General features: G+C 48.7%; 4 protein-coding genes across 4 annotated transcripts; 1 reads left to right on the top strand and 3 right to left on the bottom strand.

Annotated features, from left to right (window-relative positions):
• Positions 1 to 8,363: 8,363 nt before the first annotated feature.
• EI90DRAFT_3225407 (uncharacterized protein) lies at positions 8,364 to 12,236 on the bottom strand (the record flags this gene model as incomplete). The annotated part of the gene is made up of 15 exons (XM_039066482.1): positions 8,364 to 8,998; positions 9,052 to 9,107; positions 9,159 to 9,231; positions 9,286 to 9,606; positions 9,663 to 9,695; positions 9,753 to 9,848; positions 9,902 to 9,943; positions 9,992 to 10,143; positions 10,200 to 10,256; positions 10,319 to 10,414; positions 10,467 to 10,961; positions 11,021 to 11,453; positions 11,506 to 11,613; positions 11,669 to 11,748; positions 11,814 to 12,236. The coding sequence occupies 15 exons, from the start codon at positions 12,234 to 12,236 to the stop codon at positions 8,650 to 8,652; spliced, it is 2,814 nt and encodes a 937-aa protein (XP_038913343.1). The 3' UTR covers positions 8,364 to 8,649.
• Positions 12,237 to 12,741: 505 nt separating this feature from the next.
• Positions 12,742 to 16,054, bottom strand: EI90DRAFT_3068149 (gamma-adaptin). The gene is made up of 13 exons (XM_039061074.1): positions 16,009 to 16,054; positions 15,923 to 15,951; positions 15,588 to 15,859; positions 15,389 to 15,530; positions 15,164 to 15,337; positions 14,939 to 15,115; positions 14,718 to 14,872; positions 14,356 to 14,665; positions 14,087 to 14,302; positions 13,686 to 14,030; positions 13,179 to 13,625; positions 13,029 to 13,121; positions 12,742 to 12,971 (listed from the first exon to the last, which is right to left on the bottom strand). The coding sequence occupies exons 1-13, from the start codon at positions 16,028 to 16,030 to the stop codon at positions 12,858 to 12,860; spliced, it is 2,496 nt and encodes an 831-aa protein (XP_038913342.1). The 5' UTR covers positions 16,031 to 16,054; the 3' UTR covers positions 12,742 to 12,857.
• Positions 16,055 to 16,855: 801 nt separating this feature from the next.
• EI90DRAFT_3068146 (uncharacterized protein) lies at positions 16,856 to 17,690 on the bottom strand. Its single transcript, XM_039061073.1, is given in 4 exon segments — positions 16,856 to 16,937; positions 16,953 to 17,210; positions 17,268 to 17,381; positions 17,442 to 17,690. 2 exon segments carry the CDS (start codon positions 17,594 to 17,596, stop codon positions 17,279 to 17,281), a joined length of 258 nt encoding a protein of 85 aa, XP_038913341.1. The 5' UTR covers positions 17,597 to 17,690; the 3' UTR covers positions 16,856 to 16,937; positions 16,953 to 17,210; positions 17,268 to 17,278.
• Positions 17,595 to 19,915, top strand: EI90DRAFT_2975148 (uncharacterized protein; the record flags this gene model as incomplete). Its single annotated transcript, XM_039055838.1, is given in 10 exon segments — positions 17,595 to 17,926; positions 17,992 to 18,093; positions 18,153 to 18,313; positions 18,366 to 18,449; positions 18,469 to 18,741; positions 18,793 to 18,864; positions 18,914 to 19,047; positions 19,097 to 19,216; positions 19,272 to 19,690; positions 19,726 to 19,915. The coding sequence occupies 10 exon segments, from the start codon at positions 17,784 to 17,786 to the stop codon at positions 19,913 to 19,915; spliced, it is 1,698 nt and encodes a 565-aa protein (XP_038913340.1). The 5' UTR covers positions 17,595 to 17,783.
• Between the last annotated feature and the right edge of the window lie 4,641 nt (positions 19,916 to 24,556).

The following is a 24,556-nucleotide window of genomic DNA, read 5'->3' as shown; positions in this document are numbered from 1 at the left end:
GAGTAAACAAGGGTAAACAAGGTCATGATGGGTGTTAGGCAATGCAATTGGCTAATTCCCACACCAAAACTTCCAGAAAGTTCTAGAAGCAGAATGGGATGCTGATCGCTTACATAAGAGGATTGCTAAGCTCAATATAAGATTACTCAGCAATGTAAATAGTAAAGTGACATGTGAAAACAGAGCCCTTAGGAAAGGTATAAAAGACTGCATTTTCTGGTCTGACCCCTCTTCCTTCTTTACTCCTCTCCCCTACGTGCTCTGGCTCATAGGTCATAAGGCGTCCTAATAAAAATTAAGTTTTATTAGTATAAGTGTGCAGTTCAGATCACATCTGAGTAAAAGTGATCAACCCTCAGTAAAAAATTAAGAAGAAGTTAAGAAATAGTGACGTTGAGTCAAGTCGGTTGGAGTCGCTCCGAGTTAAAAGTGACAAGACAGAGGTGAAACGACTGAAAATAGTAGGTCTATAGCGCGATTTTCGTGTGGAACAATCAGGTAGACAAGTGAATTGAACCCTGAGAATTTCATACACACACAAACAATTAGTAACACATACAAATATCAATACACAAAGCAACCAAAACGCTACAGTGGTTGAGTTAAAGTACCAATACTAACATATAAGTATCAGAAGAAAGAACAGCCTTTTATAGGATTTCTGTTCTCCTCCTTCAGCGGACAAAGTCCGGCGATAAGGCGTCCGTTTCGGCTCCACTATCGAATAGCGCATAGGCTTTTATGCCTGCTATTTTTATGTGAGCCGTTAGCGTTCTCTTTGTTGAGAGCGGTCTGTTTACGGGGTATTTTCCCGCATCTTTTGAGATGCGGAATTTCGCATCGAATAAAGGGGACTGGGTTTCGATGGACTTTTGGTCCTTCTTCCCTTTGTCCTTGTTTTCCTTGGGTACTTTGGTGTATTTCCCCAAGGCGTCTTTTCTTGGTGCTTCCACCAAGGCTTCGGCGACTTTTTCGTCTGCCGTGTTTTCTAACTGGTGTGCTACAGCCAGTTTGATTTTATAATTTATGTCATCGTGGTCGACGACTGACATTGGGCCCATTCTTATGGTCCCAACGTTGACTTCCTCACCCTCTGAGTCAGGTGAGTATTGAGGTCCTTCGTATGGGTCCTCCACTTCGAAGCTTGATGCTTCGGAGTTACCAGAGTTGTTCTCTGGTTTCTCATCTGATGAGCTTTTTGACTCTTCATCTGTTGAGTTCGCGATTTCCATGGCAGCTATACGCCTTGGTTTTTCATCGCTCGTTATATTGTGTCTTGGGCAATCTTTCGTTTGCCCTATTTTGCCGCATTTGCCGCAAATTGGAACTGACTTTTGGTCAGTTTTCCTCGAGTTTTTCGAGGATGTATCCTCTTTCCATCTGGGTTTCAGCTCTTCCGCTTTCTTTCCTGACGGGAGGGCTTTGCCGCGGCTCGTTGTTGCCGTGGTGGTTGTTCGGGTATAGTACCCTGATTTGTAGGCTGAAGACATCTTCAGCCCGTCAATTATCTCGTCTACACGAGATATTGCTTTTAACATCTCCTCGTTTGAGGAGAAGTCTGCTCTGATTCTATCATGAGCAATCATTTCCCTCTTCCATTCGAGGGGAATGTAGTTTAAGAACCTGGCGTTAAAGGACGCCTGGTCTGGCGGCGTCACCATTTGGGACGCTGCTTTTGACAGTTCTAAGTAGAACTGTTTTAGGCCTTTTTCCGCTTCGTATTTGACGTTGCGGTATTTCTTTGTCGCGTTCAACGCGGCGGAGGCTTTGATGAAGGTTCTCATCAATATGTTGAGAACCTCGAGGAACATGCCCTCGTCTCCTCTGAGGAGAGTTTCGTCTCGGAGTCTAATTCCGAGGTCAAATGCGGGTCCCCCTAATCCACGAATCAAGCAGTCCAGGTGGACTTCGTCGAATTGGGGACCTTTGCATCCTCGCGAGGCGAGGAATCCCAGTAGTTCTGTGAACCACTGCCAGAACGATTCCATGTCGTTCTCCCCTGACCATTTCTTGTCAGGGAATGCCGGCCCATTCTTTAGGGCTTCTGGCTTCACTCCTTCTGGGTAGGGAGTGAGTATTCTCACTTCGGCCATTCTTATGGCCTTTTCGTACCATTTCTCCAGGTACTCTTCTTGCTCCCCTGCCTTCGCGGGGTCGCTGTCCAATGGAGATCTCTCCTTTGGGGGGGTTTTTGCTGGGGGGAATCTTTCTCGCAGCATTTCTTTGGTTTCAGGCGAATTCGCCTGAAGTTGTATTTGTATTCTCTCATTGTTTTGAGAGGGTATGAATGTGTTACCTCTCTGTTCGAGAGGTCCGTCATAATTGGATGTTTGGCCGAACCTTTGGTACGTGCCAATTCTCCTTCTGATCTCTGAACGATGTCTTCTCTCGGCATCGTCTTCTCCTATCCTTGGGAGAAGGATCTCCTTAGCGTCTCTGTCGAGTCGCTGGTGATATTCCAGTGTGCTTTCACTGGTGGTTCTTTTCGTGAATTTTTCACGAGTTCTATTTATGTCCTGGACCGTGGTCCAGGGGTGTTTATTTGTTTCCTCACTTTTTTGTGAGGAGTTTATTTCCTTCAGCAAATCTGTTTGTTCGCTGATTTTTTCTGTCAACGCGTCGATTGCGTTGGCCATTCTTTCTAGAGTTATCTCTAGACGAGCCGTGCTATTATGGTTCGTTTCCTCGATCTTTTTCTGGATCGAGTTTATCACGTTTATTATGCGCGATTCCTGGTTTTCCAGGAGGAAGTTTGGTTGGGCGAGCAGTGACTCTCCCCAGTTGACATTTCCGCTTCTGGGAGTTCCAGAATGGGTTCTTGGAGTGAACACTCCACGCTCGCTTTGTTTTGGCGAGGCCGTTGCGGAGGGTGCTTCCCTTTCATAGAGGGGTCTGTTCGCTGGTTTCTCCTTATTTTTACGTAAGGCTTCCTCAGTGAACTCCCTCATTTCAGTTCGCCTCCTCCTCATTATCTCGGAGACCTCCTCCGAAGTTGGCGACCTTGCCTTGTCTGGCATGGTGCGTGGGGGTGTAAACAGCAGAGGCTCTTTTGGAGCTTCCGCGCTCTGAGAGATCCTGCTCTCAGGGCGTATTTTCGCGCCTTCTCGGGCTTTCAGCCTGAGAAGAAGTTGATCTTCACTTTCCGTCCTCCATTCGGACGGAACCTGGAACAAGTCCAGTAGTTTTTCGGATAGCCGACGCGGGGTTTCTTCCCTTTGTTTCCCTTTGTCTGCCTTTAGGGCTTGACTTGGGGACGTGATTGGGAACTCTAGGGGATAGTGGGGCCCTGGGGTTTCCTGCGGCTCTATCCGATCAGCTTTTTGGGCTGATCGTTCGGCGCTTACGCGTTTTTCGCGCAAGTCGATTACCTCGTGAGGAGATAAGGGATCTTCCCCAGCTTGGGTTAGATCGGTTTGTTGTGGAGTTCTGGGGGTATTTTGCCCCGCACTTACTCCACGTAAGTTTCTAGAGTCTTCAGGGACCAGCCCTGAAGTGGTTGCTTTTCCCAGATCGCGTTGATCCTCGTCGTCATCTGACGACAGCTTTTGGTTTGAATCTCCCATGATGGGAGATTGCGGTTTCTTAATAAACCGCTCGCTTCTTTTTAACGTCGCTGCAGATGCGACCTTGCCCTTGCGGGCGTGTTTAGGCGCCATAAGCGCTTCCGAATCAGATGTTGAGATTTTATAGTTGTGGGTTGTGTTGTAAAACACACCTCATGCACTTAAAAAAGTGTGAGGTCTTTGGGGTTGCTCAGCACACAAAGCCGTAAGTGATACAAGATGATGTATTTTACGGTGGTGTGTAAGCGGTTACCCGGAGGTTCCCGCTTGTCCACGTGACTATATCTATCTAGTTTACATGTGACTCGGGGTTCGGGGCTATTGCCCTGACACGTAGAGCGTGCAAAGGGTGCTCCTGAATTGGACGATGAATCAGTCGAATTCCTTAGACGGCAATGTGCTGCCGAGATGGGCCTGGACCGATACTCCGAAGCGTTTGGGGACCAGCTACTGCCTGGGATGGTGGCACAACCTATTTTTACGGTACCGAAGAAAGGCTCATCGAAGCTGCGGCTTGTCAACGACCATAGCGCAGGGGAGAAATCCCTGAATTCGCTGATCCTGAGTGAAGGCGGGTATGTAGTCCTGGACAATCTAACTGACCTTGGGACCAATATCCGTGCCGTCATGAAAGAGAATGGAGGAAGGAGGCCAGCTTTTCTCTGGAAATCTGACGCATCTCAAGCTTACCGACGGCTACCAATGCACCCACGATGGCAGGCACGGCAGGCAACACTGATTGATGGGAAGTACCATGTGGACCGATGTGCAGTCTTCGGGAATCGGGCCTCTGGCCGGCTGTGGTGCTTGTTCTTCGGACTCATATGTTGGATTGGAATCCATGTTTGCGGGATACGAGGTCTACTTCACTATGTCGATGACTCAGAAGAGGCAAAGGGAAGATTCTGCGCTGCGATACGAAAGTTTGTCCTTGACACCCCGGACAATCTGCGAAGGCAACCTCTGAAGGACTGGCTGAAGACCCTTGGGTATGCGAACTGGGTCCTCAACGTATTCCCACTTCTCAAGCCGGCGCTGAACTCGTCATACGAGAAAATCGCAGGGAAGCGGATGATGAATCAAAGCATCTATATAAACAAGCAGGTACGAAATGACCTACTATGGTTTGCTGATTCAGTAGAGCGGATGGAAGGAGTTCGCATGCTGAACGCCGAATCATGGGGGCCAAGCGATGCTGATGTGGTTGTATGGGGAGATGCCTGCAAGATTGGGCTCGCATTCTGGGCACCGAAATACAAAGCTGCGTATATTGGCGACCCGGTAACCCAACCTGACGAGGCATTCAACATATTCTACAATGAAGCTATCACAATACTCGCGGCACTCCAATGGTCTACAACAATATCCCCCCCACCGAAACGACTCGCAATCTACACCGATTCGACAAACTCACTGAACATTTTCAACTCGCTCCGCGCGACAGACCTGTACAACCCAGTCCTCATGACGGCTGTCTCGACACGGATAGAGCACAAGATCGACCTCCGCGTCTTTCTAGTGGAAGGGAAGCGGAATGTTGTGGCAGATGCACTGTCGCGACGCAATTTTGAATTGGTGAAAGGTATGTACCCGAAGCTGGTCATCAAACACTTCATGCCTCCAGCGCTTATGAAGCTGGGGGCATTGAAGAAATGAATGATCAGAGGCGCTCCAAGACCCGTCAACCACAGCGCGAGCCTTGGTCCCTGGAGCGCCTCCGGGAGGCTCGAGCAGCTGCCCTGGGAGCCGCTCTTGAGCCTAGCACTGCTCGTACCTATATGTCAGCGCTAATGTCTTACATCAATTTCTGCGACCTCCACCATTTCCCACTACGACCAACGATCGACACACTCACCTTTTACATCGTCTACATGTGTGCCCACATCCAACCAAACTCGGTCTCTTCGTATCTTTCAGGTATATGTTCGGAACTTGAAGCATACTGGCCGGAGGTCCGCGACACTCGCAACTCAAAACTCGTCTCGAGAACTCTAACTGGATGCTCCAAAATGTTCCGCACTCCAGCTGTCAGGAAGAGGGCTCTAACCGAAAATGACTTGCGGACCGTTCTACAATCAATCCCACCTCAGCCTTCACATGACGATATGCTCTTCCTTGCAATCACCTTCACAGGATGGCACTGCGCAACTACCGAAAATCAATAAGAAGATCTTCAGTTAGATTCCACTCCGAACCGCGACCTCACTACGCGTTCATCTTACCAATGCACAAAGCGGACAGGCTGTTTGAAGGCTCAACGGTCGTGCTAGAGAGACGAGACAGTGACTTAGACCCCCTGGGAATCTTCGAACAATACCTGAACGCTCGAGACTATCGATTCCGACACCTCCCCGACTTATGGCTGCGAGACTCAGGAAAGATCCCCACCCGGTCCTGGTTCTTGGGCAGACTGCAAGGAGTCATCACGACGGGAGATGTTGCAGGCCATTCCTTGCGCTCGGGTGGTGCAACGGCGTTAGCACTTGCAGGTACTCCTTTGGAGCGGATACGCGCTATTGGGAGGTGGTCTTCAGAAGCTTTCCTGATCTACCTGCGCCAAAACCCAATACTGATCCAAGGCACATTGGGGGACGATCAGCATTCGACGGCCAGCGTGCAGATCATTGAGTCTAAGTACTCACCACCAACCACCCCTCCACCAGCCATTATACGTGTACAAGTTACGGCTCGCATCGCTGGCGCACAATCATACGCATTGCAGGTCCATACGGACCGTGTCCACTAACTCATGGACCGCTCACGGAACCGAACTGATTAGTCTCAGTTTAATCCCATTTCACGTGACTAATCAGGTGGATCCGCGCGCGCCTCAGAGGAGGCCGTCTTGTTCTGCACTGTCGCAGTGCGGATGGAACAAGACGGACGAAACCCTCCTCCGGGCCCAAACTTGGTCTCAGACCAGCTGCGGGAAGAGACAAGTTGCATCTGGGAGCGAGATAAATAGCGCACCTTATCCACTCCCCACCTGCCTGCGCAATCGTACTACAACGTCTAACTGGTAAGTTAACGGTAGTGCGATGAGGCTTCTAACCGTGTGTGCTGGCCCCGCTCCTCAGGCCTGCACACAGTTATCCCTGCTCTCGCTATCCACTAAACGCGCGCTTACTCTTACTTTCATAGTTCTTAACTGAATCTCCGCGCTTCCCACCTCCTTCCCCATCGCCTCCGTTGCGTTACATCATTTTTTCACTTGCTACCCTCTCCTGCATTTACTATTAATGTATTTAATTGACGTACGGCTCGCATCGCTGGCGCACAATCATACGCATTGCAGGTCCATACGGACTGTGTCCACTAACTCATGGACTGCTCACGGAACCGAACTGATTAGAAGGCTTTTCTCTTAACTCATTAATTTACTGTAAACGTTGAGAATGGCCGCAGCCGGCCGAGGGCTCAAGAGGCCTGCCCTCGGACTGACGATGAAGAGTTTTTGACAAGCATCACCAATTCAGCTACGTTCCCAATGTGGGACTTGATGGTACAGCGTCAAGTACGAGCTCAAGAATCAAATTTCGAACTCGCAAGTGGTGTGTAGATAGTAAGTAGAGTGAGAAACCATCCAACACAAAATAAATTCGGGACAACTCCGTTACGGTACGGCTTATGTAGAAGACAATGTACTTGACTCATGCCTTGCCTTCAATTCAACAGGTGTCCATCGATGGCCAGACAGTGCATTTTCAGTATCAACAATACTGTACTATAACGACCATAGGTTCATTCCCACGGTTTTCGGGGATTGCCATCTCCTTCTTGCATAGTTCATCTCTCAGTGTGACATGCGCCACACATCACGTGAAATCTTAAACTGAATTGAAACTGAATTGATTTGCTGATTCCGGCAACTCCCGGATTTCGTGGGAACCAGTTGTCAATACATTTATCTGTTCAAAGTCTCGCTGTGACATGTGACAAAACCTACTTTAGTTCAGTTCACAGTTTGCGTGTGACATGTGACTGAACCAATGGTCGTTATAGTACAGTAATGGAACAATGTCATTTGACATCGTATGCACTGTGCAGGCAAGGGATTCCTCAGGCAGGAAGAAATATGAATCATTGCCTAATGAGTGTGAACGATACTAGACAGTCCAGTTAACAATGTCTAAGGACACCTCCCCTGCTGAACCAAGGCAGAAGCATGAACTATCGGTTACGATGTATAAAAACTGCATAGGCACTTTTCTGTGTGCCACACCGCACGTGCAGCAATGCATTTCCCCAGGTCGCAATTAATCCCAGGCACACGACGGCGAGCTGGCCTTTATTTAGGAGGCAGAGCCCTCCCGCTATGAACCTTCAGGCAGGAACTTGCTGCGAGAGCTGTAGAAGGTTCCACCAAATATATATAATATTGCATCTCCCTATTGAGCCCAATAAGTATATTGCGAAAGAAAAACAACAGAAAAGGAGAAAAGAAAGCCTAAACAATGAGCATGAAGAAATACAATGGAGAACAGAAGAAAACAAGAAGCACTTCAATAAAGCGTAGAGGGCAGCGCTTGACGGAAGAACATGCAAAGCAAGAGGACAGGAGGTTGTAAACTGGCAAGGCTGATCTGAGCACGTTGGACGAACAAGCCATGACGAGGTGCCAGTACGCGTAGCAGTTACTGATATGGTACCATGCGTTACATGTTTCACCGTTGACTGCGTCCCACATACAGCGCTTACGCGCATCTTATTCCGTTATCAATTTTGTCTCATATCATGTTATTAGTTTAGCTACTTATACCGCTGTGCAGTTACAATGTTATTATAAGTGAGATCCTCCCCCGTTTGAGTATCCCCGCTGAGTGCTCCATAACAAGAGAGCATCCACTCAAACATCAGACTGCTTGCACAGCCCCGTATTTTGGCCATCATTTACATGGAGTGCAGTGCATAATACAGTACAGGTTTTGATAGTTTTTCGTAGCGATAAAATGTCAGATCGAACTCCAGCCCACGTACTTGCCGAAGCCGGAGACGCACCGAAGTTACCACATGTTGTTGATTAACTTGGGTGTTTTCTATTAATCGGAACTATTTATGTCTGTACAACAACAATGGGCTGACGAAGTCACGCCCCATCATCCCAACTTTCTGGTATGTCAGCTTGAGGCTCGCTATCTCGCTGTGGCGAAGATGGGCCAGCAAATCTTCTAAGGATAGGGGACGGCTGACGGCTGGTTGCACGCCCAGAAGTTTCTGAAGGGGGCTTGGGCAGTTGAGCACTGGTAGATGTCCCGACCAGCTTCAGAGTCGTGGCTCCGACAACAGGAGGTCTTGGAGAAGGAACTATTGGACTCCATGAAGACTGAGCAACTGCCTTCTTGGCCTCAGTAACTGTTAGCCTCTTAAGCATAGTTGCAGCTTTTGATAGGAGCGGATCCGGCACCCTTGTATCAATGCGCTTGGTCAACTGGAGGCTGCGAAGTTTGTTAGCTTCATGGATCGGGGGTTTATCAGACAGACTGCACACCTCCGATGAGGCTCCTGGTCCACTTCTTGAACACCCATTCGGTAGACTTCGGCTACCTGTATCAACCCGATTGATTATGAGTATTCAACATCGTAGAAACACCACACCTTGTGCACAAACTCCCGGCGAGCGGGTGGCATATGGGGAAGGATCTGAACACGTTTTTGGGCTTCGATAAAGCTAGGCATGAGTTAGCCTCAACTCTTTCGCTATGGGGCATAAATTGTAGCTTACTCGCTCAGCGTCTTTTCGACAAGCTGTACAAAAGGACCGTTCGCCCCGGCAAATGTGAGCAACTCCTCAGGCCATGTAACAGGGAACTTGCTCGTCCTTGATGAAGCTGTGTCGATCCCAAGGGCTTCAGCGAGATTCTTGTTCCGCTTTGCTATAGCGCATTCTTGGTTGCATTTGAGCTGCGAGGAGCCGGATCTACGAGATGCGAGATTGCTGGTGCAAGAGCCACAAGTCGCTGGCTGTTGAATTCGTCCGCATTCACAACGGAGAACAACACGGGCTGTGCAAGGCTCATCTTCAAGACAAGCAGAGGGAGCATGGCTGAAAGAACGCAGATATGTCAGCGCTATGGAACTCGAGGGCGGGACAAGGCTCACCAGGGATGAGTACAGCCGTGTTGCCAAGGCTGACTGTTCGGTGAAAAGGAGGCGTTATGAAACGGTAAAATATCAGCAACTCACACTCACCAGGATTTACGTGGCTTCCCGCAGGTCCGAGTACAAGTCCCACAATCGGCTTCGTGACATGTTCTGCCGCATGAATGGAAACCACAATCTAAGAGTCTGTGATGATTGATCAGCAAATAAACACTGCACAGCAATGATTGGGGACTCACCTGCCGCAAACTTTACCACATGGTACCTTCTCTTGAGAACAACTAGGACCAGATAAGTCATGGACCGTCATCAAGAGAATGAATACACACCGTATGTTATTCACATTGGTTTTTCCGCAAGCACAGAGCTTCGTGATCAGGTGAGGACAAGGGGGGCAAGGTCCGTCCTCGTGACATGGGTGTGGCGTTTTGGGGTGACCACATGCAGGATCAGGACGCACACAAGGGAAATTACATTGAATCTAACAGGGAGGAACGGATGGGCTGGGACCCGAATCTCATGATGCGAAACGCATACCTGTGTCCCACAAGCAACTGGTGGCTCAAGCACTGTCCTACCGCAATTGCATACGGCCTGGTTTAAGATTAAACAGATCAGTTTTGAACGACAGTAAAAGAGTACACAGCTTGACTCACTTCTTCAAAGCTGGATTGCAAACATGGTGGACATATACCTCGATGGTCTTGGAGCTCACATCGGTGCTTCCCACAACTTAGTGGCTTGTTGCATGGCTACCGCCAAAATTTCACTCATCACGCACTCGGAAAGCTAAGGCGAACTTACGAAATTGCAGGCATGCCATCCTTGCACATCTTCCGCTTCGAGTGTCGCAGCATCTACCAATGGTTCTGCAGCCCTCCGCTTCTTATTCCTTCTTGCTTGTTTCGCATGAGCGGCTAGGGGGCAGCAATCCCTATTACAAGCATGCTTCCCACAATGCCTCATTGCTGTGCACCTTGTTGTGCATGTTACCTCGTTATTGCCTTGCAGTACTTGGAGCTGACGTGCCGAGCATGACACGTATCTTACCGTCTCCCCACATCGGCAGGGGACAGAAATTTGTGTCGAACATGGGGGGCACTCGCCAGTGTGGCAAGGGACAAGACAGGGATGGCTACATGTTTGAAGCTCTTTTCTACAAGTCGATCCGCATGTTGGTATGGAATCTGTGCAACTCGATCGTGAGGCACTGAGAGGAGTTTTGCCACATGGGCAAGTCTTGACTACGGAAGGATCGCTCGGACACGAGAGCTCGGAGAGAGGGTGAGGGTGACATGGCTATGATTGAACAACGGGTTAGTCGATAGTGATAACATATTGAGAAGTGGATCATTAACTTTTTGGCACATGTGCACCCCGCAAGAGAATAGCGTCTCGCAGCTACTACTGCACTGATACCTCCCCTCCCACTCCTCGCGCGACACGATTCCACTGGTGGAATTGTTGGGGTTATGTACTTTGAAACAAGGCGCAGCATCTTCACCCCGAAAGCCACAATCAGCCTGCATTTCATCCTTTCCGCAGAAACAGCGAACGTTCTCCCGCTGGGAGCACGATTGGCAAGGTCCAATGTGACAAATATTGTCACAACGATGATTGCGGCACCCAAGTACCTTGCCACACTGCCTTCCACATGATAGGACCAGAGATGAGGCCGTAGGTGAGCTGTCTAGAGCACGTGAACACGTAAGAACAAGTGTTTCTCTCTCACAGTGGCATTTGCGCTCAATGGAGAGTAAACAAGGAGGGCAAGGACCAGGGTGGCATGACCTAGTGCAAAAAATCAGCTAGGTGTGACAATATGTTGCCAAAATTGGCCTACATCGAGCAAGGATGTTCACAATTCCTCGGTCTACAGCAACCGCTGCCACAGCTGTGCGGCGTGATGAGCCGTGAGCCTTCGGGATCCTGATCGCGTCCACAGAAGCACCTGAATATACGCATTATAGCACAGCTTGTCAGACCTAAAGAAGACACCGGCTCACCGATAGGTCTGGGGCACTACAGATCGCTTAGTCTGACAACCTGGACATCGCCATTCACCGTCTTTACTCTCCCCCGTGCTCTGTAGGCATCTAGGGTTTCCTTGTGACCTGGAGTTATATAGAGAATTCATCATGTGAGTTAAACAAAACAAACAATCCACCCATTGGACGTACTTTTCGACGCCCAAGATCGTATACACTTCAGGTGGAAAGAGGTCCAACAGCATGTCTCAACATGCTCGGTAGAGTCGGGAGAACAGGACCAGATAGGTTGTGCGGGGTGGATAGAGTTGAAACAAATTGGACAATCAAGAGCATCATCTTTATTTGTAAATGAGCGAATCAAACGAGTAGCAAGGTCCTGAGATTCAGTCAAGTCGAGTTCTCCCTTCAGCTTCCTGCCTCTTCTCCTATTCCGTGGGATGGGGGTCTTGGTTGGGGAAGATGAATTTGGTTCTCCGCCATCCGCTGTCGATACAGTCTTCATAGTGAGCTTCGCACCGAATTTCTTGCGAGATGGAATCCGAGGCTCGTAGCTCTCCTTCTTCTGGCCCCTATCGGAGCTCATGGCAGATGGAGAGGTGGTTCCGGTGTCCGTGATTGCCAATTGTGACTGGCTAGCATGACTGAGACCTAGAACTCCACCATCAGAAGTCAGCGGCGCACGTTGCTTCCTGCTATTCGCATCTCGACGCCCAGGAGGTAGACCAGGGGCGGCAGGAGCCTCTACTTGGGGATTCGACGCAGCATAACGGGCTGTGCGGTCAACCGGCGTACCTAGGTCGAAAGGGTCGAAGTCGTCATTGGAAGGTACTGGCCGTGAGCGTTCGACCGGACGCCTATTCCTTCTTCGACGCCTGGTACTTCTAAGGGCAACACCAGCAGGCCCGTCATTTACGGCAGCCGAAGAATGATCGACTGTTGCTGTTAAGTTACGACCGATAATATTAGCGTCCACCTGGGACATGCAATGGGGAGCAAGTGCTGTATCTAGCGTAGAGGGATACTATTTAGAGTCCGAGGGCTGTCTTTTGAATCGCTGTTGGTTGTCTTCTGGACGATGCGCAAGCGTGGAATGACTTAAGAAGATTGTTTAGACGCTTTTATTTACATAAGCTAAAGATGACTCTGTGAGAACTCGGAACCGGAAGTAGGTAAGCCTTGTATGGTAACAATCTACAGGATGTGGCTAAGATAGTGATCCGTTGGTCAACCCAGCAGGGAATCCAGAGAAGTCGACTTGGTCTTGTATGCTTTGTCCGCCGACAGTGAAAGCTACTCTTAACCTCAAACGCACTAGGCTCTGTAAAGCAAAGAAATCGGAATGTGTTCAATCAAATTCACCCGAAACTCCACTCACTCCCTGTGGTGCTATAATACGCAATTGTTGAGTTTCTGTTGCGCCTACATTGACAATTTGGCTTGAAATTGGTAGCATCTGAAGTTGTTGAGTCTGAGCAGATGTACTACATTAGTGCCGAATGAAACTTAAGGCGACCAAACAGTCCACCTTGGGTACCGCAGCTTGAAAGTTGACGTTTATTATGGTTTGTCCGCCCGAAGCCTGAAATCGGGCCAAGACAATAACCATACCAGGTTTTGTTGGATTGACCTGCGGCTGTAGCGTGATTTTGAGACCGTTCTTCTCGTATGCATGATACACATGGGGAGTTGATGCAGCTGGTTGAATTGTGGGAGGGCTGGTGACTGGGGTAGAGGATTGTGGAGTCGACTGTGAGAACAGGGCGGCTAGCGGGTTGGCTTGAGGTTGAGAGTTGGACGAACTGGTCACTGGCGTGTCGAACAGGCCCATGATGTCGTTGACGGTAGCCTTTCGAGCAGTACCCTGGTCGCCTGGTGGGCCGCCAGGACCTACCAAAAGGTCCTCAAGTCCTGATTGGGTTTGCTGGGGGCCACTTGCTGTCGCAGGACTGAGCAGCTCATCGTCTCCAATGAGCTAAAGATAAGCAACGCAAATTGTCGAATTCTGGTGTATGCTGCAGAATACGTCACTTACATTGTCACTTTTGGCCTGAGTCGGCCCAACACTTCGTTTCTCGCTTACGGTGCCAATCACGGTTGCCTTGATTTCTGGGACTGGCATTTGCTCTAGCACACCGACTACAATCTCTCTTTGACCAAACAATGAGTCGAATTCTACACTGCGTTGTTGGATCTCAAGTTCGGGACTTGTCGAAAAGCCTTCCAGGATGGTCGATATCCGCTCTCGTTGCGCGTCAGAGACAATTGGTCGGGCGTATAACTTTGTCAGCGACGTGAGGACGTATTGCCGAATGAGGGCGTTCACGTATGGCGACTGTAGGACAGACTCCTCCAATTCCACAATTTCCCTATCTGTTACCTGTAAGATGACTGTGGTAGCTTGCATTCCATACCATAGCGCATGCCAGTGCTTACCTGCCGTGGATTCTCTTCGCCGACTAGACCATGTTCCAGTAGATTGTCTCCGAATTCTCCGAGGATCCAAACAGAGGCAAGGGTCAACGACTCCTGGGAAACGTCCTCTTTAAGAGCCGAATACAGACGGGATGCAGTATATGCCTGAAGTTCTGGCGTGTGGCATACGAGCCGAATAAAAGCGGAAAGTATCTCTTCTCGGATATAATTCCCAGCCTGGCGGGTGCCGGTCACTATGAATCAGCTCATCGAGCACGAGTCGTGCGCACCAGTTTCAACGTCCGTAAAACGGTATCGATGTGCCACCTTTTGTTTGGGGCATATCGTTCTGCAGCTAAACATATCTGGGTGGTCATCCCCTGCTTAAACTCATTGTCGGCGACCTCCAGGAATGCAAGGAGCTCTCGAGTAAGCACACGAACTGTGGATTCAGTGATCAGTGCATAAGAGAGCTCTAGTGCTCGTCTACGGATAGAAATGTCCCCATCGCGAAGACAATCAAGGATAATATTACGGTGACGTTGAACTGCATTTGTGTCCATGGAGACCACCTTAAGAAGAGTGTTGAGAGCCACGTATCTGCCAGATACTATCAGAATTGCGCTGAACCGGCAAAATAGGATGTGCCTACCGAATGTTATTATCCCTATTGCTCAGGAACTTTCCCAAAATATTAATCGCCATGACACGCAAGCTGCTGTCGGCTTCGATCTCCAGAACCGTCATAACGGTCTCATAAAGGATAGCATTCCCTACGTTTTTCGTCGAGTCGGTATTGGTGGCGACCTTATGAATAATGGGGTGATAAAAGTAAGATGTAAGTTGAAGCCGGTCTCACTGCCTATGGCACACCTGTGCTAGAATGTCATTCATGACTTCACTTGCTTTCTCGTCACCCTTTCCCAGCAGGCGTAACAAACGCAAAGTCTTGATTTGCAAGAATGGATCCGTGATACCCGAGACGTCGTGTTCTGGACTGTAGCCAGTAGTTACGAGTGACTTAAGGTGTCGAACAAGGAGAGGGACAGCCTAAAAAACCTTCAGTGACGAAATCTCTGCACACAACGGTAGATTGACTTTTCGATATTCATCTAAACATTGGGCGTCCATCTCACACATTTCCGTGATCAGAGTGATCCCAGCAAGGAGTACGCCATGATTTCGGTCCGAGAGTAATGGTTTCGAACGTTGAATGAAGTTGGGTAGGAGATCGGGGACGCGACGGACTATCCGCAGTGCGCACAGGGCAGCCTGAAACAGTCTCAGGGGGAAGAATTAACAAATTAATAAGCAGCTACGCACCTTCTTTCGTATATAAGTATTTGCAGAGCCTAAGAGCTTCTCGATTTCATTGCTCAAATCCCGAGACATCTCCTCTGATGATATATCTGCGAAGGTGCACAAGGCAAGCCCCACAGCATACTGATTGGAAGAATTCAGGTCACTGTTGGGCACGAATAATCATTAGGGAGGCTCATCGCAAGGGATGAATTGGGCTTACTTCTTTAAGGAGTTCGTAACGAGCATCAAAACCTCCTGTTGCTCGTCTAGTAATAACATGATTCCAAGGTACCCCAGTCGTTTGTCGGAAAATCTCGGGCTTGCTACTAGTTTTAAGCATTCGATTTGCCCAAAATGGGCTGGATAGCCGAGCATATGGATATACAATAACTTGGCGATGTTGTTGTGCCGTGCAAAGGAATCCTCTTCGCGGAACGACGTACGGATAGCTGCAGATTCATTTTGTATCAAAGCGCGCTCATCTGCCAGGGTCTAGTGGCGCGAACGACCGCCAGACTCATGAGTATTGACCAAGACGCAGCAGAGTTTGCGCACCTTGCAAGCACGAATTGCTTTGATGAGGGCTGATATACGAATGGAGTGATATTAATACCGAGATCGTTCGATTCAATTTTACTCACCTTTAAGATTATGAGAAACCATGGTCGTCGGAGGGTTTAAGACTCAGAGCGAGGGCGAGGCCTCACGACCGATGGCAAACTGGCTGAAAGTCCGTGACACTGACAGTACAAACTGTGACATGAATTCAAAAGTGCATTTACAGTCATGTGACGCGGAAGTGCACGGACTTCAGTTTCTGTGCCAGAGTCTGGAAGGAAATCATTGTGTTGTTGAGGAGTTATGCTTGTTGGACTGGGTCCTCTTACACCTGTGGGGAATCAGATCTACTATTGTCTCGGTACTGTTTTGCTGGGGGGAAACATGACCTGTTGGGTCGTCGTGGTCTAAGTATTCCAATAGAGGCTGGTAACCTGCCTATCGTCGTGGAGCCAGTGGCTCAACATAAGGAACTAGGCATATGCCTTGGATTTCTGCCACAAGAGTGGCGTATTGATGAAAGCACAGTTCACTCACCCCGATAACATTGCCGATTCTCAACCACCCTGTGAACTCCGTGCCATCCGATACAGCTGCTGCATGCGAGGCTACCGTTGCGCAGATAATATTCCTGGGATCGCGTCTAAAAGGGTGGCACCAGTAACGTATGGGTATCTCTGAATATGAAGTTGAATTACTTGATTCAGGACAGGAAGAGCGACTGAACGAGTATCTGAAAGTAGGAGATCCCCCAACCATCTCCTGTCGTTGAATGTTAATCCAATGGCACAGCAGCTCCTCTCATACAACAATAGACAATGCAAACTTCACCATCCAACACACGCCCTATCCTCATGCTCATTGTGACACGAGCTGGTACAGGAATAGGGATCCCCTTCACGTAATGTCCTGTTAAAAAGATTTGATTCCCTTTGTAAATCTTTGGGCACATAACCAGTCGCTGACAGTACTAGTTGTGGTACCACATAAACATTCGTAATATGCAACCAGACTTGGGCGTGCCAGAGGGCAAGGAGATACACATCAAGGATAACCAGAGGCATTCATGCCAAAACCGTATGATCAAATCAGCCGGCACGCCCCATGAAGAGTTTGCGGTGCCTGTTCTCGGCGATCCTGGGGTGCAAAGTCGAAGCATCGAAATCTTATCTAAATGGATCCTCGTGAGGGGTCGCCATTCCGAGGGCCAATTATAGGAATGGTTGAAAGAGATCCTTGAGGGCTAGTGACGAAAGCTGCTTGCAACCGACTGCAGTGGACAGCGCTAAAAAGAGAGTACATCACTGTGCATATTTGACGTGAGAAGGAATCAAATGCTCACAGACGTTAAGTTTAGATGGACCCCGCGGATTTGGTGCTTCTGTTCGCGGGGACCGTGCTAGGTAAGTGACCATGTTCATCGACATATTCTTCAATTTTCTCAACTGCAATCATTCTTCAAAGGACATGGACGCGCAATAAGGTTCGCGCCTCATATCAGAAAGTTGGGACGAACTGAGCAGCGTGCAATGCACTAAACTTCCCCATTGCATTCAGTTGAACAACTGTCTGCTCCATCAGATCGCGAGTCTGCTCCAGCTCGCGCGCAAGCCTCTGCAAGGTGGTTGAGAGCTGCGCAAAATGCCGTTGCTTCTGCTGTGCATAACTCATTAATGACAAACGAACGCTCCAGGCTGGTATTGAGTGACAGCGGGCGCTATTACCAAAAATCCGAAGTATGAACGCGCGAGCAAGCGGGTGAGTGATAGCCGCAGAAGCCGTGCATCATCAACCGGTAATCCCCGGCTTAATCAACAACAACCACCACTCTAGTTTCCACAATCACCTGGTGCTCCACATGGCCTCCTCTGACGATGATCACTTTGACCTCGGTGACGAGTTGCTTGCGCTTGCTGGTGACTCAGAATCTAACAAGCCGCGGAAGAAACGCGCAGCTCCAACATCCAAAGGCGCTTCATCATCCAAGCGGCGCAAACAAGAGTGAGCGAGAAGCGCGCTTCTTCCATGTTTACTCATTGGATTTAACGGGTTTGATGGTACAATAGAGTACCCGTGCAATCTGACGAGGATGAGCCTGAGAGTGAAGAAGACGAATCGAATCCATACCCCCTGGATGGCATATACAAGGATGAACTTGACCGCCAACGGTAAAGGCCATACTTATGCGGCTCGTAGTTTTGAATCTGGCTCATCCCCCTCCCCAAAGCCTAATGCAGATGAACGAAATTGAACGGGAACAAATTCTGGCCGAGCGACGTGAACAGCATCAAAAACTCCTTGATAAGATGAACCTAGAGCGACTACTGAAGGCCAAACGTAGAGACCAAAATTCTCCAGATGATGATAAAGTTTCATCGGCTGCCAAGCGTATGTTCCGACATGGAGTCTTGGGTCGCATCTTCAATCTTCGCCATTTCAGGGAAACACACTGCCACTGGGAGAACTCAAGAGAAAGCTAGAGGACTGGCTGCACTTACTGAGAAACGACGGGCTAAGAAGGAACGTGATGCTCATAAGGCTAGTATTTTCATCATTCTCACGACCAATTTCACAACGGCGAACTCGTCCCCAGGGCGAGAAAGATGAAGATTCACCGAAGCGAACTAAAAGGGAATCCTCTTCGGAAGAATACTCTGATGAAGATGGAGAAGCCAACAAAGAGGAGCCGCGTGAAGAGAAGGAAAGACCAGAGGTCGTTGAGGAAATCGGTGTTGATGACTTGTCTAAGGCAAGAATAACCCGAGACATGCTGGCTAAATACTGTTTCCGGCCGTGGTTTGAAGAGCTTGTCAAAGGTACGTCATACTCACCCCTGCTCATCCTGCCCTCGCACATGGGATCATCAGGCGCTTGGATAAGATACAATTTTGGGCCGGACCAATCTGGTCGCCCTACTTACCGTATATGTGAAGTTGTCGGTCAGTTTTAGTCGAATGGCTCTGCAACAACTTCTCATCCTCCCCGAAGATGTGGGGGTTCATCTGATTCCTCCTTACAACCTCGACGACAAAACTAGGATCAACAAGCAATTGGAACTAAAACATGGCTCATTGCAAAAATGCTGGAATATGGATAGGGTTTCCAATGGTCCCTTCCCACAGGTATGAGTTGTGCTATGAAAAGCTTGTTCCCTGTTGACTTGCTTCTAAGGACGAATTTGACAGTCTTATGCGACATCTCAAAAGAGATGACGTTAATCCGCCTAGGAAAAGCGCTTTGGAGAAAAAGCACCAGCAGATCCTAATGTATTCCAAGCAGACGATGACAGAGGTGTGTGCAGCTATTACCATTGACAACGTCCAATCTAGATTCCCATGCATCCCAGAGTGACCTCCAGGCTATGCTGAGAGCCAAGAACGAAGTCCTGGATAATCGTCCGTCCTTCCAAACCTTGCTTGCGAGGAAAGCTACTCTTAACCAACAGCTCACTCTTGCTCAAAATCGGCGAGACCAAAAGGAAATCGGGCGCATCGAAGGCGAACTCGCTGAGCTCTCCTCTGACGCCACTAAGCGCGGCGAGATGGCTGATCGTACAACGATCGTTAATGAACGTGATAGGAAGGCGAACCTTGAGTCAATACGGAACCAAGAGGAAGCAGAAAGAGAAAGACGGCGTAAGGCCGCGCTCGGTGCTTCAATGGTTGCCAGTCAGAACGGGTCCAGATCCGGATCCCCGTTTATCAAAGCGGATCTTAGTGCAAGAGTTAAAACTATGCCGAAGTTGGTGCACGAGATGAAGTCCAGGTGCGAGGCTTGTTGTCTGTGTCCCTTGACAAAAGGGCTAACATGGTCTTGGTCACCGTGTTGATGCCTGTCTCCAGCCGGGCTGGGACCCCGAATGTGGATGGACCTACAAAAGACGCGAAAACTACACCATTCTCATCGTCAATTGCTGATACGCCTGCACTCTCTTCCAATTCCTTCGATGCTTTGACAAGTTCCATTGAGCTTGACTTGGGCGACTTCTGAGCTTCCTGCTTGGTATATACCCTGCCAGACCCTTCGCCACACCTCAGATCCTCTGAATCTGCGTTCGCGTGAAAATATAGCAGTAGCGCATGACGCAATATCGGACCCCGGCAGCACCTTCATCTCCCCTTTGCATTGCAACATTCATGAACATGCTATGAACTGTCCGGATTATTCACTAATCATTGTATCTCGTATAACCTTGTTTCCAATACAAGCTTATAGTGTCTCCCTGGACTTTGTCTCTGACCTGGGTTCTGATATACCACCGACCAAGCATCCTCCCCAACTTCCTTGCAAATATTGATGCTACGCAGTGCTCTTCTTCAGGCGACTCGTTTGACCAACATTTACACTTTCGTTACCATCAAAGCTCTTCTCTACCACTACTCTCCCGCGTGCGTCATTGCTTCCAAGTGTGCGTCACTCGAGGGGTTCATTTTCATGGATGATTGTAATTCTAGGAGGAAAAAAATATCTACAAGTGACGACTTACTGGCCACTCAGACAAAAGGATGGACAACTATATCGAGAGTGGAGGGCTGTTGATCGTTTAGATTGGCCAATCAATCTTTGAAAGCCTTGCACACTGGGTTCCATTCCCGCAGTTTGATCCAGTCCTTTCGTACCAGCAAACTGCAATCCTTGCATTAGCAAGCATATCAAAGGCTCCTTTCCCTTTCCCATCCAAAAATGGCGCTTGTGCTGCTGTACACGCACGTTACGCGTTATGTACAGCTCGGAATGCATTCGAACACCTGCATCAATAGTTTCCTCACTCATCTGGAACCTTCCCCCCTTTTTTTTAACTCGCGACTGATCGTTAGATATCATGCACCTGGACCAGGTAGTGAATGGAAAAATTAAACGAACATTCCAAGTAGCGCGACTTCTATGCTGTACTAGTGATATATTGACAAAGAAACAAGAAGAGAATAAATTGCGTTTATTAGTTGGATCATTCATTCGAGGGCATAAAGCACCCAGTTCAATATTCCGTCTGTTCTGTCATATCCTTCGCAAGCGGAGTCGGTCTGATGATTCCTCAGCCTTGACCGTCAACTAGCGGTAGTCATACATATACACCGTGCCATCCACAAACCGATAATATTATTTTTCCCACTACAATGCTGAGCAGGGTCTTCATGATACTCTCTGTCACGCACGAACATATCAGCCTGTTAATTACGTATGACAGTGGGAACGAGCTTGGAGCGGACTTGATCCGTTCTTACGTTGGACGACCGCGCGCATACACGCATGAAAGGGTCCACCCACCGCATTAACTGAGAAACCAAGAAATCTTGTACGTATACATCTTTTTTCAACGCCTCATTTGAAAGAGGGAAGAACGCAGGAGGCGTGTTGCTGCATGCACAAGAAACAGGTGGAGTGTAAGATTCGAGAACCCTAGCTGCAAGGTAATCTCATGACTAATGATTGCTCTACTAAACGAGAACGGTCAACGAATCGATCGGGGTTCTTTTTTATACCAGAAATGAACCAACCTATCAGAGTCTCATCACATATATCTAACTCCCCCACTCGCTTCTAACCGACTAGGATCGTTTGACTCTTGGATATTATAATATCGATCTGCCTTAAGATTTATCAGAAGCATGCAAAAAAAAATTCCATACAGTATATATGACTCACTAGATTATCTTATCCGCAACAAAGGACACGCTTCATTCAAGAGGCATAGACGATTACAGTACTTGCACCACTCCCCTAGCAAAAGCACGCATGCGCCTGAGACACCTGACCGCGGCTGCACCGGTCGGCGTTATCATGTGGATGATCCCAGCGTTAAAGCCTCTCAATGCAGGGGCGTAGATACCAATTAGCTAGCTAATGCGACTAGCTAGATAGCCGCATTTGCACGAGAAAATCCAAAAGTAGAGAAGCTTGCTACACAGTTGGACGTTGGATCGGGTGCCTCCTTCAACCAAACTTCCGCTGGCAGGGACCCAGGCCTGCTATTACACCGTACCGCACGGGCGCGGCGTCCCCAACCCACAACCGTCCGATGCATGGCTCGCCAATCAACGTAGTAGTACTTGCACGGAAAATCCGTCGAACAATTGTATCAAGTTAGGTTGCCGAAGAATAGTAACTTGGGGGCGCAGAACGGTATATCTGCTTGGTCGATCCCGTACTGCTACGTTAGCAGAAAAAAAAGATAACACCAATCAGGTGCCATATATCTTATGATCCTGAGTGATTAGCAATCACAAACTATTCCAATTGGGGAAGAGAAAACGAATGTGCTTGAGGACTGGAGAATCAGCATGTGAGACGTCCAAGTTAAGGCATCTCAGCCAGCACCAACGAATGGCATTCTCCGCCCCACCTCAAAACTCGAATCAGGGAATTCTCTCAATCCTAGTAGCCAAGGGCGGCGGCGCGGCGGGTTCCCTTGCTACGGCAAATTCCACGAAACCAGGGGAGGAGAGGGGTAAGCGAGGAAAACTGGCTCGAGATCCCTTTCATATATATATACGCCATGAATTTGGGTGGCGTTGGCCAAGTATGTCCTGGTTTACAAACGGGGAATTCCTAATACTGCAGTGGGCACGGGTACCAATTTCAACCCTATCCCTGCACTCAGATACGGTAAATGATGGTGCATACAAACAAACCGGTCCAACCGAGATAAAAGAGACAGGACGCCACCGATATCACCAGATGCAAGAAAACAACAACAACACAATTGTTGATCTAATCAGTTTCGCCCGCCTCCACGAATCAAAAGCCTAGTAGATAAAAAAAAGCTGAACATAGAGATCGGAAATGATCATGGGTTCACTACAAACAGCTGTTCAAAGAGCTCGTTTGATCTCGATGGAACAAAAAAAAAAATAAGTCACGCATATTCATAGATAAGTTGGACGAAAAAAGGAGATGATGATCCGTCACCAAATACTACATCTGGACCTGGATACAACGAAAGAGTATGATCAAGATAGCGGCTGATATGTTTGTTAACTCGAAGGTGATCGATCACAACCCCATGCATAGCACAATCCAGCCAGTATAACAAGTCATTCGCGCGCTTGTTCGATGAGCGTTCCCATATCCAAGAGAGATTGATCGGTGTTTTGCTGCATGTTGAACCAGAGGTCAAAACGAGTTGATGGCATCTTTGGAAAACGTAGACGGGTAATCTTATGCATCCCGTATACGTACGAGCCTCGATGGATGGATAGATGCTCGACCATACCAAATATAGCCAAAAACCTAGCTAGAACCTGGGTGCATGGGAGCACTATCACCACTCACTCCATAAGGAGCATCACCGCCTGAGGTCAAACTCTTCCGATCGGAGCAAGCCGCCGACACGCTTGCCTCGAATTAGAGCTCAAAGATCGAAATGCGCGATCTAGACATACAATAAAACGGAAGGAAATATCACTACTTCAACAAGAGATGGATCAAATAACTCGCTATCTATCTGTGAACATGACGAATCAAGGGATCAGGGTGGGACAGACCGCCATTAATGTCACAGCAGCTAACGACAAGTACTGCTAAGTAGATATAGCCTTCCCTCATTCATGGGAGAGGGCCCCATTAGTAGCTTAACCACCTCCCAATTAGTTCAGTTATGAAGGTGAGGAACGCCGCCAGGGAACGGGGGGAAAGCCCTCCAAAAATCCCACAGTGACAACTGGATGGCCAGTTGTTCCAATTGAATTAAAGACTAGCCTCTTTGGTATAGACCAAGCGGTTATGCTGCTGCAGTGCCATGTAGTAGTTCGGGTCACAGCGAAAGGCGCCGTGCGTGCCAACGCCCCTACACACCTTCGCGCGCAGACAGTTCGGAAAAACTGGAATGTACCACCACCACCACCATCACAGTCATATTTTTTTGCATGCGAGATGAACGTAAACAAAATTCAAAGGGGGGAGGGGGGGGAAGGGATTGGCATCCTTCGTTCGGCATTCCACCCGAAGAGCCTTCTCAGAGAGAAAGCAACAACATTCTCGCTTGGTAAAAAAAAAAAAAAAAAATTCGAGAAAAACGCCACAACAAATATTCGTGTTGACAAGGTTTTTTTTTTTTGTAAAGTTTTGAAATAGCCGAACGCGTCAGCTGAATGACCACCTTCAGCCGAGAGCAGCCGCGAGCTCAGCAAAAAGCACAGCAAGGAGACATCCGAATCAGTACTTATCGAAAGAGAAAGTAACAACCCGTCACGGGGGCCGCGCGCCGAGATCTAGCACTAGCAGTAAGTACAGTACTGTTGAGGCTGGCACACACAAGTCGAGTCAGGTTGGCGATTACAGTCGTGTTAGCTAGCTGTCGACACGGACTGATGGAACGGTACTACCTGAGAGCCCAATATGCCGTTGTCGATCTGAGTCGATGACCAAAGCTACTAGTAGACTGTATATAGGACCCGCAAACATTAGGCATAAAACGACGTTGTTGCACGCCCGCCTATCAGAAACAAGAAAAAAAGCCCCGAACCGATCCGAGAACGGCTTATGACACAAGATCACTACTTGGAGGCTGCCAGCAGGAGCGCGGGCGCGCGTATATAGCCATCAGGTGTCCACGCGGGCGCAGAGCACGCCTTCCCCGCCCCGACTTGTCTTGGCACCGCCTAGTAGAACATCTGACTCCCCATGACCAAA

Source organism: Cantharellus anzutake (assembly GCF_015039405.1).
Source record: "Cantharellus anzutake strain C23 chromosome Unknown EI90scaffold_42, whole genome shotgun sequence".
Taxonomy (NCBI): domain Eukaryota; kingdom Fungi; phylum Basidiomycota; class Agaricomycetes; order Cantharellales; family Hydnaceae; genus Cantharellus; species Cantharellus anzutake.
Note: the sequence above shows the minus strand (reverse complement) of the source record. Positions and strands in the feature narration are given on the sequence as shown.